Source organism: Glycine soja, chromosome 14 (genome assembly GCF_004193775.1).
Source record: "Glycine soja cultivar W05 chromosome 14, ASM419377v2, whole genome shotgun sequence".
Lineage (NCBI taxonomy): Eukaryota > Viridiplantae > Streptophyta > Magnoliopsida > Fabales > Fabaceae > Glycine > Glycine soja.
Window position 1 is genome coordinate 33543263 of NC_041015.1, and position 15110 is coordinate 33558372.

General features: G+C 36.5%; 1 protein-coding gene across 1 annotated transcript; it reads right to left on the bottom strand.

Annotated features, from left to right (window-relative positions):
• Nucleotides 1-353: 353 nt before the first annotated feature.
• Nucleotides 354-2971, bottom strand: LOC114384006 (protein PLASTID MOVEMENT IMPAIRED 2-like). Its single transcript, XM_028343690.1, has 4 exons — nt 2667-2971; nt 1019-1433; nt 806-913; nt 354-512 (listed from the first exon to the last, which is right to left on the bottom strand). Exons 1-4 carry the CDS (start codon nt 2969-2971, stop codon nt 354-356), a joined length of 987 nt encoding a protein of 328 aa, XP_028199491.1.
• Between the last annotated feature and the right edge of the window lie 12139 nt (nt 2972-15110).

Below are 15110 nucleotides of genomic sequence, written 5' to 3' on the forward strand. Positions count from 1 at the left end.
GTTCTATTGTTGCCACAGGATCTGCACTAGAATTTTGCAGTGTTAGTCCTTAGATATTTGGATTTAGGTTTAGTTCAACCCCAAAAAAGCTTTGTCAAATTTGGTATTACCTTCTTTCTCTTCGTAATAGTAAAATGACTGATATGCCGAGCTGTAGGTGAAGCAGTCTTCTGAAACTTTGGTCCCCTTGTAGGAGTTATAGTGCCATTAAGTTTGATGCTCTTTGCAGACATGGCTCTCTGGAAGTTTTTGGATGAACTCTTCTCGCACTTTGTTGGCCAATTGTCAAGCTCCTTACTACTACTAACTCTTTTTGATAACATCTTCTCTTTGGTGTAAACCTGCAGCTCTTGCTACAATTTTGATTCTTTGGCTTCTCTTTGAGCTATTTTTGTTTCCATCAGTATTTCCTTCTCGCTGGCCTTGAGAGCTTCAATCCATGTGTCAGCTGCTGCTACTTTTTTATCAGCAATTTCTTCTGCTGAGGCTGCATGATTTGTTAGATACTCATACTGAAATTTTTACATAGTGATCACGGAACTATGCTGTGCTGTTAAAGCTCTTTCTCTCATGGTACTCTCAGTAAGAGTTTTTAGCTTCTCTAAGTGAGGAGGAGAATAAAAATTGAAATGTGTTGGGCCAAAATCTGAACGCCACCCCTCACCCATGTATACCAAAACCTGCTTTATTCATATTTAAATTAGATGAGGATTGAAGATTTTTTTTTTTGTGGTTTTTTCTCTCCTTAAATATGAATTGAGATGCAGTATGTCTGGACTGGTTGAATTGTTGTTGGATCAAAAACCTCATTGTTGGGACCAACATTCAACAGTATGTCTGGTTTCTTAACATAACCACAACCACCATTGGCTCTGAACATTCCTTCCATGTACCTAAGATGGTGCCCACCACCCTTTAAGGAAAATAAATTGCAAGTGAACATGAAACCTGTTATGATTTCTATTCATAATGCTAAATTATGGAAAGCTGAAATTGAATTTCTTAGCATTGCAAGAACTAATAAGAATATAGAGAAGATTGTGATGCGGTTTTTGCTCATGACTATGGATCTGGCCTTTTCCTCAGCAGCAGACACAGGTTCTAATTTAGACATTGCTCTCAAAATCTTGAAATTCAGATTTTGAACTGTTGAGTCTACTTTCCCTTTCTTCTTCTTCAACCTATCTGTCTCAGCAGTGACATGCTTGAACTCATTTCTTATGACATCCAAAGAGGCCATAAACTGGAAACCTTGTTCTCTAACCAAAGCTAATTCTTTCCTAGTTGCTTGCAATTCTTCTGTTATAGTTTGTAACACTATAGGTTCTTCTGATTCCTTCCAATTGCTTCTGGAAATGTGCAGTTTATACAACTCTTTTGTGTATTTATATTTGGCTAGTGTAACACCCTCATATTTGAGGATGTCCCCATTCCTGTAAACTTTAATTGGAAAGGATAATCATTGTGGCTTATCGTTGCAGTTCTATTATTGCTGTTTCAGGGGAGTTTCCATTTCTACTATGTAGAAGAACTTAGCAGCCATGTTATATTCTTGCCCTTTATTTTACATATATTGTTGTTGTACCTTGTTTACTCTATTTTTGATAATAACTCATCCTTCATAGTAGGACTTTCCTCCTTTTCTCTTGTAAAAGTTTTCCTTTTTCTACTAAAGAGACAACCCAAAAAAAGAGAATTTGAAATTGAAACCACAATGATAGTTTTTTTTTGGAAGGCAGAAAATATATATTATTATTAAAAAACACAGCAGTACCAGAGGTACTGGTGAGATATACACAAGTACAAGACACCTACAGTGTCACCCTCCAAAAACAAAGGAAAACCCAATCAGGACCCCACCATATAAGATAAAGATACCCAACCCAGATTAACCAAAGTACTCCATAAGATTGGAAGACCAATGGTTAAAAGGAGTATTGAAATCTTTCTCTCTAACTTTTAACCATGACCATGCTAGGAATAAAGCATCATCCATCACTTTGGATGGTTCAAACTGATTGCCCTGGAAAATCACTAGATTCCTATGCTGCCATATTTGTTTTTTTTTTTGCTCAGCAAAAACAGATATATATTAAAGTGAAATAGTACCGGAGGTACTAGAGATACAACTATTGAAGTAAGTATGTAGCTGGTTCCTGTGAATACACAGGCCCAAGCTATTACCCCTGTAGCTATCACATGATTATAAACCACCCCTCCCCACGTAGCTAGTAAAAGCTTCCTTTAGGTTTGAGGACCATTGATTGAGATGTACATCAAAATCCTTCTCCATAGATTTAATCCACGACCAGAGTACAAATACTGCATCATCCAGTAATCTACTCCCATTAAACGTGTGGTTTTGGAACACTATTTTATTTCTGTGGTTCCAAATTGACCAAGTCAAAGCCACCCACCAACATTTCCATCTTGTAAGGTTCCTTACTCCAGCTGCCCCGAGTGTGTGCTGCAGGAAATGGTCTCTTGGGTTAATTGGCAGTGTTGTTCTTAAATTAGCCCAAGATAGAGACTCCCACCACAGAGGTAGGGTACAGCTACAGTTGAAAAATAGATGCTCTGCCTCCTCATCTTTAAGTCCACAGAATGAACACAACCTGTCATTTACCAACACCTGGCGCCTTATAAGATTCATTTTTGTTGGTAACCTGTCTTTGATCAATCTCCAACCGAAGGTAGCTGATTTGGCAGGGATTTTTAATTTCCATAGGTCCACAAAATCAGAAGTCTGGAGTGACCCCATTAGCTTTCTCCATATCAGGTCATACCCGCTTTTTGATGAGTAATATCCACTGTGGTCATGCTTCCATATCCACTTATCTTCCCTATGAGGATGAACTTGCTGCTGAGCTAAATCCCCAATAAAGGTATCCGCCAACAGTAGCTCTGATTCTAAAAGATCCCTTCTCCAAGTGAGATTCCATTCCCATCTGGTGCTGTTACTGGTTCCCATGCACGAGATGGTTGTCTGTTTTTGAGAGGATATGTTGTATAACCTTGGGTATTTCTCCCTTAAAGGCATGACAGTATCTAACCACGGATCCTCCCAAAATCTGAACTTGTCTGCGCCCCCCACCATTCAACTAGTTTCCTTTTTAATTGAAGAATTCTGCTGCTGGTGCAGAATTGAGATGATGTCCTTCCACCATATGGAATCTTGATTGCCTGTTGCGCCTTCCTCCAGAGCCCTCTGGTATGGAACTAGTTAATGCAATCCACCATCCACACCTTTTGGTATGGTTTCTCCCTGCACCAAAACCCTCACACAATTGGACAAAGTGAGATGCTGGAGAAACTGAAAGTGGTCCTACAAACTGATTCCACCTCATGGATTCCCACCATAGACCTCTAGTCATTTTGCATAAAAACACATGTAATGTTATATCCTTCTATTTATTTCTCCTACAAATTCTCCGACTACTTTTAATAGTAAATATTGAATAAAAAGTAAAAAAATCTAATGTCTTAAAAATATAAAACACATTAATTATTTACCTAACTTATCATAAAGGGGCAGTAGGAGGATTTGTAAGAGGAATAATAAAAAAAATTAAACGTAACTTAACAGAACAATATTTAATGTTTTATAAAAAAATTAGAGAGGAATAATAAAAAAAATTAAACTTAACTTGACAGAAAACAACAGATTTGTCACAAAAAAAAAAAAACAACATAGAGAAAGTATTCCCTTAAAAATAAAAACAGAGAGGAAGTATTGAAGTAACACTAACTAATAAATATTCCCTGAGTACGATTGCATATACTCCCAAGTCCTACCATAGATGTTGGCCAATCTTGGTGCTTTCGAACTAGTCTCAGATACCTTCACTCAATAAAATAATCAAATGAAAAATCAACTCATGCACATTAAATTTTTCACTTCACCATATACAATTATAAAATCCTTTTTTCGTAAGCAAGAAATCAAATACTTAAATAATTTTACACTCGTTTTGTACTCTGCATTCTATTACACATTATTCCAATTGGTTGTTAATAACACAGCACCAAACCATACACATCACTCAAATCTCATTGATAAACTATAAACACTGTGATCACATAAGATCATTAACCCAATAAACTCAATCCTAGTCGATTGATTTTAAGAACTTATGATGTCAGAAAAAATGGACAGAGCTTTTGTTATTGTACACAGTCTGCAGGGTTGATGAGGCTACAAATCCTAAAATTACAAGTATACAAGCAGCAAGCATGGGATGACCATCCCAGCCATTGATAGAATTTTCTGGTTCCATTTAGATAATTTAGCTTCAAATTTTCTGATCAAAGGTTCCTACACCAAACAACTTGAAGGCTTAGCCCCAATAGGGATTCCCAAATAATAAAAAGGGGTCTCCATATGACTGCAATTCAAGAATTGGGCTGCATCATAAACCCAATTGGTCTCATATCCAAAAATCCCGAAATGAATTTTTGCAAAATTAATCTTCAGACTAGACACCATTTCAAAACCTCTAAGCATGGCGTTCACAACTGTGACATTCTCCCATGAAACCTCACCAACAAAAACTGTATCATCCGCATACTTCAGGATATTTACAGGCTCTTTTTGCTTTCCAACCATGTAACTTCTGTACAGACTTTTGTTAATTGCTTCCCTCATAATTCCATTGAGACCTTCTGCCACTACATTAAAAAGCAAAGGGGCTAAAGGGTCCCCTTGTCTCAAGCCTCTAGTAGGAACAAATTCCTTTGTAGGGCTGGCATTTACAAGGATTGATATGGTGGCTGATTGAAGGCATGCAGTGATCCATTTTCTCCATCTAAGGTAGAAACGCAGCCTAGCCAACATTTAATCCAGAAAAGACCAAGAAACAGAGTCATAAGCCAACATGATAGTAATTAATGACTAACAAACCTTAAGGACTTGATACCTTGGAGAAAAGAAATAGAAGCCAGAGTTACTGTACTGACTCTTGGATCAGGGGGATCTTCCTTCTTGATGTGCAACCTACTACCAAGAGCTGGATTGCTATCAATAATTGCAATAGTCAACTGCTTTGTCATTGGATTACTTTCTGGAATAAAAAAATATTAGCCAGATTAAGAGGTTATAACATTACTGTACAACAACAGCATCATTGGAATAAAAAAATATTAGCCAGATTAAGAGGTTATAACATTACTCTACACTAGACAAAGATTAAAAAAAAAAGTTGAGAAATGAGTAATCACAATCATCCCTTTAATCAATGTTAGAAGAATAAACTACTAAAAGATAACATAGAAGTAAAAAGCATAAATTAAAAATATGATGCTACAAGCCTATAATCCACCTCAAATCATTACAAGAAAAGGATTGTATCATCATGTCACATAGTATTCCCTTGGCTGTGGCTTGATTTAATCACAGAGCTTGTTCAAGGTAGTGAGGGCAAGTGGCGCAACACAGTAATGATTTCAGTGTTTGTTAAAATCATACAATTTGTTGATCATGGGGGTGAGGGCTAGTTGCCCAACTTAAAAATGATTACAGTTTGTTCATGCATAGAGAAACTCATTTGAGTGAGTAACGACAAGTTGTCCAACTTTGGTGTTTTGTTTTAGTTTGTTGTTGATATGGCTTCAAAAGTGTTAGAGAATAAATTGTGGTTGAACAAGATAGTTGACTAGCACCATAGGTTGTAACCCTTAGAGCATGTATAACCTTGATTAATTACTATCATTGTGGTTTAAGGGAACACAGAGACCACCTTCTCACTACCAGTGGGAAGGATTTCTCTTTTACTACCAACACTAGAATCCCATACTTCTAATGTAGAACTAGTGTCATACCCTGTTGGATCCTAACATTGGATGTTGGTTAGCATGTTGCTTTTGCTTGTATTATTATAACTTTGTAACGATATTTACATGTTGCTTAGCATCTTGCTTTTGCTTGTATTTTCCTGACTAGTCTCACAACTGTTGATGTCGATATTTGTATGTTCTTGTACGCCATCAATGTATTTTGCTATATAAACAACTGTTGTTCATGCTGAGTGAACCTTAGATTCCCGTTTGAGACTGAATGCAATGATTCTTGTGGATAGTTTGCATTAGTCATTGTATTTAGTCTTGAATTGTCCGTTTGGACAGTTTGGGGAGACTAGTATTTTTATGTTAGATTCATTCATTGACGTTATTATTATTTTGATTAATTTGATCAAATTTCGGTACAATGCATTTCACGTTGTTCTCTGAGTGCATACTTGATTATCGGGAAATTAATTTCACCGATGTCATGTCGTGTACTTGGAGACCAATGCGAAATGCTGCCGAAATTTAGTCAAAATTTTCAAAATAATGCTAACCCTGACGTTTGAAGCTAACATAAAAGACAATCTTCCTAAATGGGATAGGGCCACACCAATTAATAAAAAAAGTGAGATTTTCATGCATGGAATTGCTTAGATGGATCGAAAATTGGATGAATGAAAGTCGCATGATCCCAGAATATGAGGATGGCGTTGAGCAGTTCTTGCAATTTGCTTCAGAAAGAGGTCGACCGAATGAAGAAGGAAAATATTATTGTCCTTGCATCAATTGTTTGAATGGAAGCGACAACTACTAGACGACAGACAAGACCATCTATTGTGTGATGGGATTAAGAAGAATTACACGACGTGGATATGGCATGGTGAAGTGACAGACATGCAGAGTGGGTCCTAATGTCAACCGTTTGATGTAGAAATGGGAGATCGCTTGGAGGACATGATTCGTGACCTTGGACAAGAGTCTTTCCAGCAAGCACATGCCCCTGCGTATGAAGGATTGCAGAGTGATTCAAAGAAGCCTTTGTATACGGTGTTAAGAATTCCTTCACCTCATTGCTTGAGGTAGTCCACAATCTGCTTCCAGAGGACAACACGTTGCCTAAAAGTTACTATAAGGCGAAAAAGATATTGTGTCCGATGGGTGTGGACTATCAGAAGATTCATGCTTGCCCCAATGATTGCATACTGTACATGCATGAATTCCAAGAAATGTCGAAATGCCCTATCTGTGGGACTTCACGGTACAAAGTGAAGGATGAAGAGGAAAGCAGTTCTGATGAAAACTCCAACAAGGGCCCCCCCAGCGAAGGTTTTGTGGTATCTTCCAATCATTCCAAGGTTTAAGCGTCTTTTTTCTAATGAGGACCACGCAAAAGACCTTACATGGCATGCAAATGGAAGGATTTCTAATGGAATGGTTCGTCATCCGGTTGATTGCTCGCAACGGAAGAAGATTGATGGTTTGTATCCGGATTTCCAGAAAGAGCCAAGAAATCTTAAACTTGGACTAGCCAGTGATGGAATGAATCCATATGGCACCTTAAGCACTCAACACAATTCATGGCCAGTTCTGCTAGTAATTTAGAATTTGCCTCCTTGGTTGTGCATGAAGCGAAAATACATGATGTTGTCTATGATGATATCCGGCCCAAGACAGCCAGGAAATGACATTGATGTTTATCTAAGTCCGTTGGTTGAAGATCTGAGAAAGTTGTGGGACGAGGGGGTTGTAGTGTTTGATGCATTTCGCAAGGAGACGTTTGAAATGCGTGCAATGCTTTTTTGTACCATTAATGACTTTCCTGCATATGGGAATCTCAGCGGTTACAGTGTTAAGGGTCATCATGCATGCCCCATCTGTGAAGAAAACACAAGCTATATACAACTAAAACATAGGAGAAAAACAGTCTACAGTAGGCATCACTGCTTTCTAACACCCAATCATCCTTACAGATGACTGAAGAAAGCTTTTAATGGAAGTCAAGAGCATGATATTTCGCCGATACCGTTGACTGGTGAGCAGGTATATCAGCGGGTTCAACACCTGAATAATGTATTTGGAAAGACCCAAAAGAAGGATAAAAGTAAGAGTTGCATATGGAAGAAGAGGTCGATTTTCTTTGATCTTCCGTACTGGTCTGATCTTGACATTAGACATTGTATTGATGTTATGCATGTCGAGAAAAATGTTTGTGACAGTGTGATTGGGATGCTCCTTAACATTCAAGGAAAGACGAAGGATGGCTTGAATACCCGTCAAGATCTAGCTGATATGGGCATACGATCACAGTTGCATCCAATGTCTGATGGGAAGAAAATTTACTTGCCCCCAGCTTGCCATACTTTGTCCAAAAAGGAGAAGATAAGTTTTTGTCAGTGTCTTCGTCGGGTGAAGGTTCCACAAGGATACTCTTCAAATATTAAGAGCCTTGTGCAGTTGAAGGAGCTTAAGCTTGTAGGGTTAAAGTCTCACGATTGTCACGTGCTCATGCAACAATTGTTAGCCGTGGCTGTACGAGACATCTTGCTAAACAAAGTCAGGTTAGCCATTGTTAGACAAGTGGCCTCAGATATCTTAAGAAGGGGGGGGGGGGGTTGAATTAAGATATTCCAAACTGTTTCCCCTAATTAAAAATCTATTTCACTTTTTACTCAAGTTATGAATTCCCTTAATGACAATCTTCTTAAATATTAATTCAAATGAAACAATTTGAATATGAATATAAAGCAATAATAAATAAAGGAGATTAAGGGAAGAGAAAATGCAAACTCAGTTTTATACTGGTTCGGCCACACCCTTGTGCCTACGTCCAGTCCCCAAGCAACCCGCTTGAGAGTTCCACTATCTTGTAAATTCCTTTTACAAGTTCTAAACACACAGGGACAATCCTTCCTTTGTGTTTAGAGATCCTTTACAACAAGAGACTCACAGTCTCTTAATCCCTTAGAGAATGAGAAGAAGAAGAAGAACAAATCTCTCTAGAAAGAGATGGATTTTACAGATTGAGCACTCAAATAATTCCTTAATGAATTGCAATTGAATTGGCCAAGGAATTCTTAAGAGGATAAAATGAATTTGCTCTTTGAGAGGATAAACACTTTGTTGTTCTGAAAAATCTCTGAGCAATTTCGTGTTTAAGTCACATATATATAGACCATTGGTGGTCATGAATAAAGCCTTTGAAAAGTTGTGACTCTTAAAATTATTTTTCTGAAAATCCTGTCTGGTAATCGATTACAGTAATTGTGTAATCGATTACAGCTTTTAAAATTTGAATTAAAACGTTTACTAACTGCTGGTAATCGATTACCAAAATTGTGTAATCGATTACACAGTCTAAAATTTCGAATTCAAATTTTTGTAGCTGTTATAAAACGTATTTGGCCACTGGTAATCGATTACATCCTCTGGTAATCGATTACCAGAGAGTAAAACCTTTGAGAAACACTTTTTAATTTAAATCACTTGGCCAAACCTTTGCTAATTCAATTAGGAATTCCCTTCCTAATACTCTAGTGATCATCTTGATGTTGTGACTTGTAATCTTGAAGTATTGTCTTGAATTTTAATCTTGAAAAGCTCATTTGCATCAATTGCAACGCATCATCATGATCATCATCAAAACATCAAAGCCAATTGCATCTACAATCTCCCCCTTTTTGATGATGACAATACAATACCTGAAATCAAGATTCAAGCAAGCAACAAACAATTGTATATAGATAAAATGTGCATGCGTTTACTCCCCCTATATTTCGGAATACATGATCACTTGATTTCTAAGTTTGTTAAGCAACCTTTTCTCCCCCTTTGGCAACATCAAAAAGCCAAAGAACTCGGAAATCAACACAGATATAACAATGGAGTAGCAAGATATAAATATCAGAGTATTAAACACAATAAGCCAAACTCACAAACAAGAAATAATCAAACCAGAATTCAAATAACATAAAATGTCAACAACCACAAAATATCCAAGACTGAAATTTAAAAACCAAAAGATAAATAAGCAAAGTACTTAGCATAATAATGTAAATTCTAAGAAACTAAAAGCCAAAATACACGGCTTATAAAAAGACATATAGTCAGAAACTAAAATCTAAGAAGATGGAGGTGGTGGAGGAAGATCAAAACTCTGACGAATGTATCCGACATCCTCTTCAAGCTGTGTAAGGCGAATGTCCATACCGGCAAAGCGTGAATCTAACGAGTTGAAGCGGTCACCAACATAAGAACGAAGACCCCGTAATTCGGAGAGGACTTCATTCATGAGTGCAGAATCTTCACATTGAGGGGGAGGTGAAGGAGTACGTTCATCTTGAGGAGGGAGTGCATCCTTCTTCAGCCATTGTCCATTCCGATCTTTACGATACCCAAAGGAGGTGACTGCACCAGCACCAATTGCAAAGGAACGCTTGACTTGAACAAAGGGTTCATCATCAAGCGGAATTTGAAAATGACGCAAAAACAGAGTAATCAAATGTGGATAAGGAAGAGGTGCATTGGCCCGTAATGCCTTATGCATTCGGTACCGAACCAAATGGGCCCAGTCGATTTGACGACTGGTAAGAAAAGCCCACATAAGAATCAAATCCTCCTCAGAGGCTTGTGCTAAATTTGAAGACCGAGGAAGCAAAATTCTAACAATGATATAATGCATGATGCGATTATCAAAAGTTAATGACCCGGCCAGCAATCTACCGGTCATTTCAGCTTGATCATTGCAGACCATGCGACGAGCATCATGACTTGAATAATCGAATTTCCAGTCATCAACAATGGTGCCCTCAAAAGGTGCACCTTGACTGGGTAAATGAGTCAAAGAAAAGAAGAGTGACTGATCAATGACCATAGAAGTACCATGCACCTCAGACATAATAATACCATCCTGAATTTTTAAATTGCAGTAGAAGACCTTAACAAGTTCAGGATAATATGGCAATTTTAATGACATGAAATCAACAAGACCAGAATTTTGAAACACTTGATAGCAATCAAACGTTTCATCATTAAAGAACTCTACGTCTAGGTACTTAGGATCTAAGATTATTCTAGAAGAAAACTGAGAAAGGTACCGTAGACGTTGATCATCGGATGAAAACAGTGTTGATGATCTTGGAGATGACAAAGAAGGAGGAATAGGTGCTGTGGGTGCTCCGGATGGGCCGTTACGGCGATGGGCCGCAGCGGTAGCGGTGGAGGATGATCCCTTTCTCTTCTTTGATGGCTCTGCCATTTGATGAAGTTTTTCTGGATTTTGATCGGTGGAAGTGAAAGAGGAGTGAAAAAGAGGAAGATTGGGCTTTACGGGACGTGATTTGGTGAAGAATTGAGTGAGAATCGAAGGTTTGAAGTTCTAGGTATGGAGGAAAACGTGGAGGATGCTTTGGCTGCGCAACAGCTCTGATTTCGTGAGTATTTATAGAAGATGACGCATTGTAATCGATTACAGGTATTGGTAATCGATTACAGGCCCAATAAGCCTTCTGGTAATCGATTACAGGATGTTGTAATCGATTACAGGCTGCCTGTTCATGTGTAATCGATTACACTGGATGATAATCGATTACTAGAACCTATCCTAGGCTAGTTTCTTAAGAGAATATCTATATTTATGCTCAAATACATCCTATATGACTAATTTTCACTACTAATACACTAAACTCAATCATTCAATTATTATATACACAAGAAATCATAAATTCTATCATAAAAACAAGAATTTAAACAAGATCAAACAAAACCATCTATAATCAAAAGGTAAGAGTAAATCAACCAATCAATCAACCATTCAATCAACCAATCAATCCCTATTCTTCTAAATCTCTTACATCTAAGAGACCTAATTCTCTTCTAATAGAGAAGAACACTTCCTTGGGGAGAGGTTTAGTGAAAATATCAACAAGTTGATTCTTAGTATCAACAAATTCTAATACACAATCTCCCTTTAGGACATGATCTCTAAGAAAGTGGTGTCTAATCTCTATATGTTTAGTTCTAGAGTGTTGAACTGGGTTTTTGGATAGATTTATGGCACTAGTATTATCACACTTAATAGGTATACGATCAATAATGATGCCATAGTCAGATAATTGTTGCTTCATCCATAAAATCTGTGCACAACAACTACCGGCAGAGATATACTCCGCTTCAGCGGTAGATAAAGCAACACTGTTTTGTTTCTTACTATGCCATGAGACAAGAGCCGATCCAATGAATTGACAAGTTCCACTTGTACTTTTTCTATCAGTTTTAGATCCGGCAAAATCAGAATCAGAATATCCTATTAAGTTACATGTTGAATTCTTAGGATACCATAATCCTAAATTGATTGTTCCTAATAGATATCTCATGATTCTCTTTACTGCACTTAAATGTGATTGTTTGGGGTTGGATTGAAACCTAGCGCACATACATACACTAAACATAATATCAGGTCTACTAGCAGATAAATAAAGAAGAGATCCGATCATACCTCGATATTGTTTTATGTCTATAGACTGACCAGATTCATCTTAATCTAAGTAGCAATTAGTGCTCATCGGTGTAGACATGTGTTTTGCACTATCCATCCCAAATCTTTTGATCAATTCCTTGCAGTACTTGGATTGATTGATGAATATTCCTTCTTGAGTTTGCTTGATTTGTAATCCCAGAAAGTACTTTAGTTCTCCCATCATTGACATTTCAAATTCACTTTGCATATCAAGGGAAAACTCCTTGCACAATGAGTCGTTAGTGGATCCAAAAATTATATCATCAACATATATTTGAACCAATAAAATATCATTATGCCTTCTCTTTATGAACAATGTGGTATCCACTTTACCTCTGGAGAAATCTTTTTCTAGAAGAAAATTGCTTAATCGTTCATACCATGCCCTAGGGGCTTGTTTCAAACCATAAAGAGCCTTTTGTAATTTATAAACATGGTTTGGTTTATCAGGAATTTCAAAACCAGGGGGTTGTTCAACATATACCTCTTCTTGAATTAAACCATTTAGAAAGGCACTCTTAACATCTATTTGATAAAGTTTAAAGTCCATTATGGATGCATATGCCAAAAGCATTCTAATGGCTTCTAATCTTGCAACAGGAGCATATGTTTCTTCATAGTCTATTCCCTCTTCTTGATTATACCCTTTTGCTACTAACCTTGCTTTATTTCTAATAATTATACCATGTTCATCTAATTTATTTCTAAAAACCCATTTTGTTCCTATGACAGGATAATTTTCAGGTTTTTCTACTAATTTCCACACATTGTTTCTTTCAAATTGGTTTAGTTCTTCTTGCATGGCAATGATCCAATTATCATCTATTATGGCTTCTTTTATATTTTTAGGTTCAATCATGGATACAAAAGCCATATTATTGCATAAATCTTTAAGGGAGTGTCTAGTTGTTACCCCTTTTGAGATATCACCAATAATGTTGTCGAGGGGATGATCTCTTGAAGTTTTCCATTCTCTTGGGAGTGCATCATTGGATTTGACTTCTTCTGGAGGATCTTCATTGTTTCCTTTGTCATTTCCTTTGGAATCTTGTTCATGAATGTTCATATGTTCTAAAGAATCTGCAATGTCATCTAGCATATTCTTTCTTGACAATATAGCATTAGATTCATCAAAGGTAACATGAATGGATTCCTCTATATTCATAGTTCTCTTATTATATATCCTATATGCTTTGCTTTGTAATGAATATCCAAGAAAAATGCCTTCATCAGATTTTGCATCGAATTTTCCTAGATTATCTTTACCATTATTAAGTACAAAGCACTTGCAACCAAAAACATGTAGATGAGAGATATTAGGTTTTCTACCATTAAATAACTCATATGGGGTTTTCTTTAAAATAGGTCTTATCAAGGCCCTATTCATGATGTAACATGCAGTATTGACTGCTACAGCCCAAAAATACTTTGGAAGAGAAGTATCATTTAATAAAGTTCTTGCAATTTCTTCCAATGACCTATTTTTCCTCTCAACAACTCCATTTTGTTGAGGGGTTCTTGGTGCAGAAAAATTATGTTCAATACCATGTTCATCACAAAATAATTCAAAATCTTTATTTTCAAATTCACCCCCATGATCACTTCTAATGGATGCAATCTTGAGATTTTTCTTGTTTTGTATGACTTTAGCAAGTTTCCTAAATGCTTGGAATGAATCACTTTTATGTGTAATAAATAGTGTCCAAGTATATCTAGAGAAATCATCAACTATAACTAGAGCATAGTAATTTCCTCCAAAACTCATGGTTCTAGATGGACCAAATAGATCCATATGCAATAACTGTAATGTTCGAGTGGTTGAAACAACATTTTTAGGTTTGAATGAGACTCTTGTTTGTTTGCCCTTTTGACATGCATCGCATAATTTATCTTTTTCAAATTTCAATTTAGGCAAACCAACTACTAAATCTTTTGAAATTAACTTATTTAAGTGATCCATGTTTATGTGAGCAATTCTTTTATGCCATAACCATGGATCATCATCTTTACTAAGAAAGCAATGATTGTTTTCTTGTTTTATGCTTAAGTCTATCATGTAAACATTATTGACTCTATGTCCTACATGCTTTATATTAATGTCATGCTTATGTTCTATAAGACATTTCTGAGAATCAAATGATACTAGATAGCCTTTGTCACATAGTTGACTAACGCTAAGCAAGCTGTGCTTAAGGCCTTCAACAAGTAGAACATTTTCAATGGAGTTTGAAGAATTTGTACCTATTTTACCCACTCCAACAATTCTACCTTTGTTGTTGTCACTATATGTTACATGCCCGCTTTTCTTTGGAGATATATATGTAAAATTTGATGCATCTCTAGTCATATGTTTTGAGCATCCGCTATCTATGTACCACTTCTTTCTCAAAGACACCTGCATAATCAAGTTTTTGACTTAGGTACCCAAATTTTATTGGGTCCTTGCATGTTAGTATAAACTGAGGATCCTTTTGGGACCCATATCATTTTAATGTTACTGTAATTTTTCTTGAAGTAGCAAGTTGATATGCCATGTCCTCTTCTTCCACAATAAAAACAAGTGATAGAATTAGAATTACATTTTTGTGTGGAAGTGGAAAAGTTTTTATGAACCTTTTGTTGTTTTTCAGATTTATACCCTAGTCCATTTTTATTAGACACATATCTTTGTTTACTTAATATAACATCTAAATTATTTCTACTATATGAAAATTTTGCAAGTGAATTTTTCAATTCTTTAATTTCTTTTACATATTTATCACAACAACTACAAGAATCTGTTATTTTCTTGTCATTAATAGTGGAGATATTAACT

Coding starts and splice junctions, on each gene's coding strand:
- LOC114384006 (XM_028343690.1), bottom strand. CDS start 2,971: ATGGGAACCAGTAACAGCACCAGATGGGAATGGAATCTCACTTGGAGA. Junction 914..1,018: donor TCTTCTCTATATTCTTATTA/GTTCTTGCAATG, acceptor TTTTCCTTAAAG/GGTGGTGGGCACCATCTTAG. Junction 513..805: donor ATGTTGGTCCCAACAATGAG/GTTTTTGATCCA, acceptor TAAAAATTTCAG/TATGAGTATCTAACAAATCA.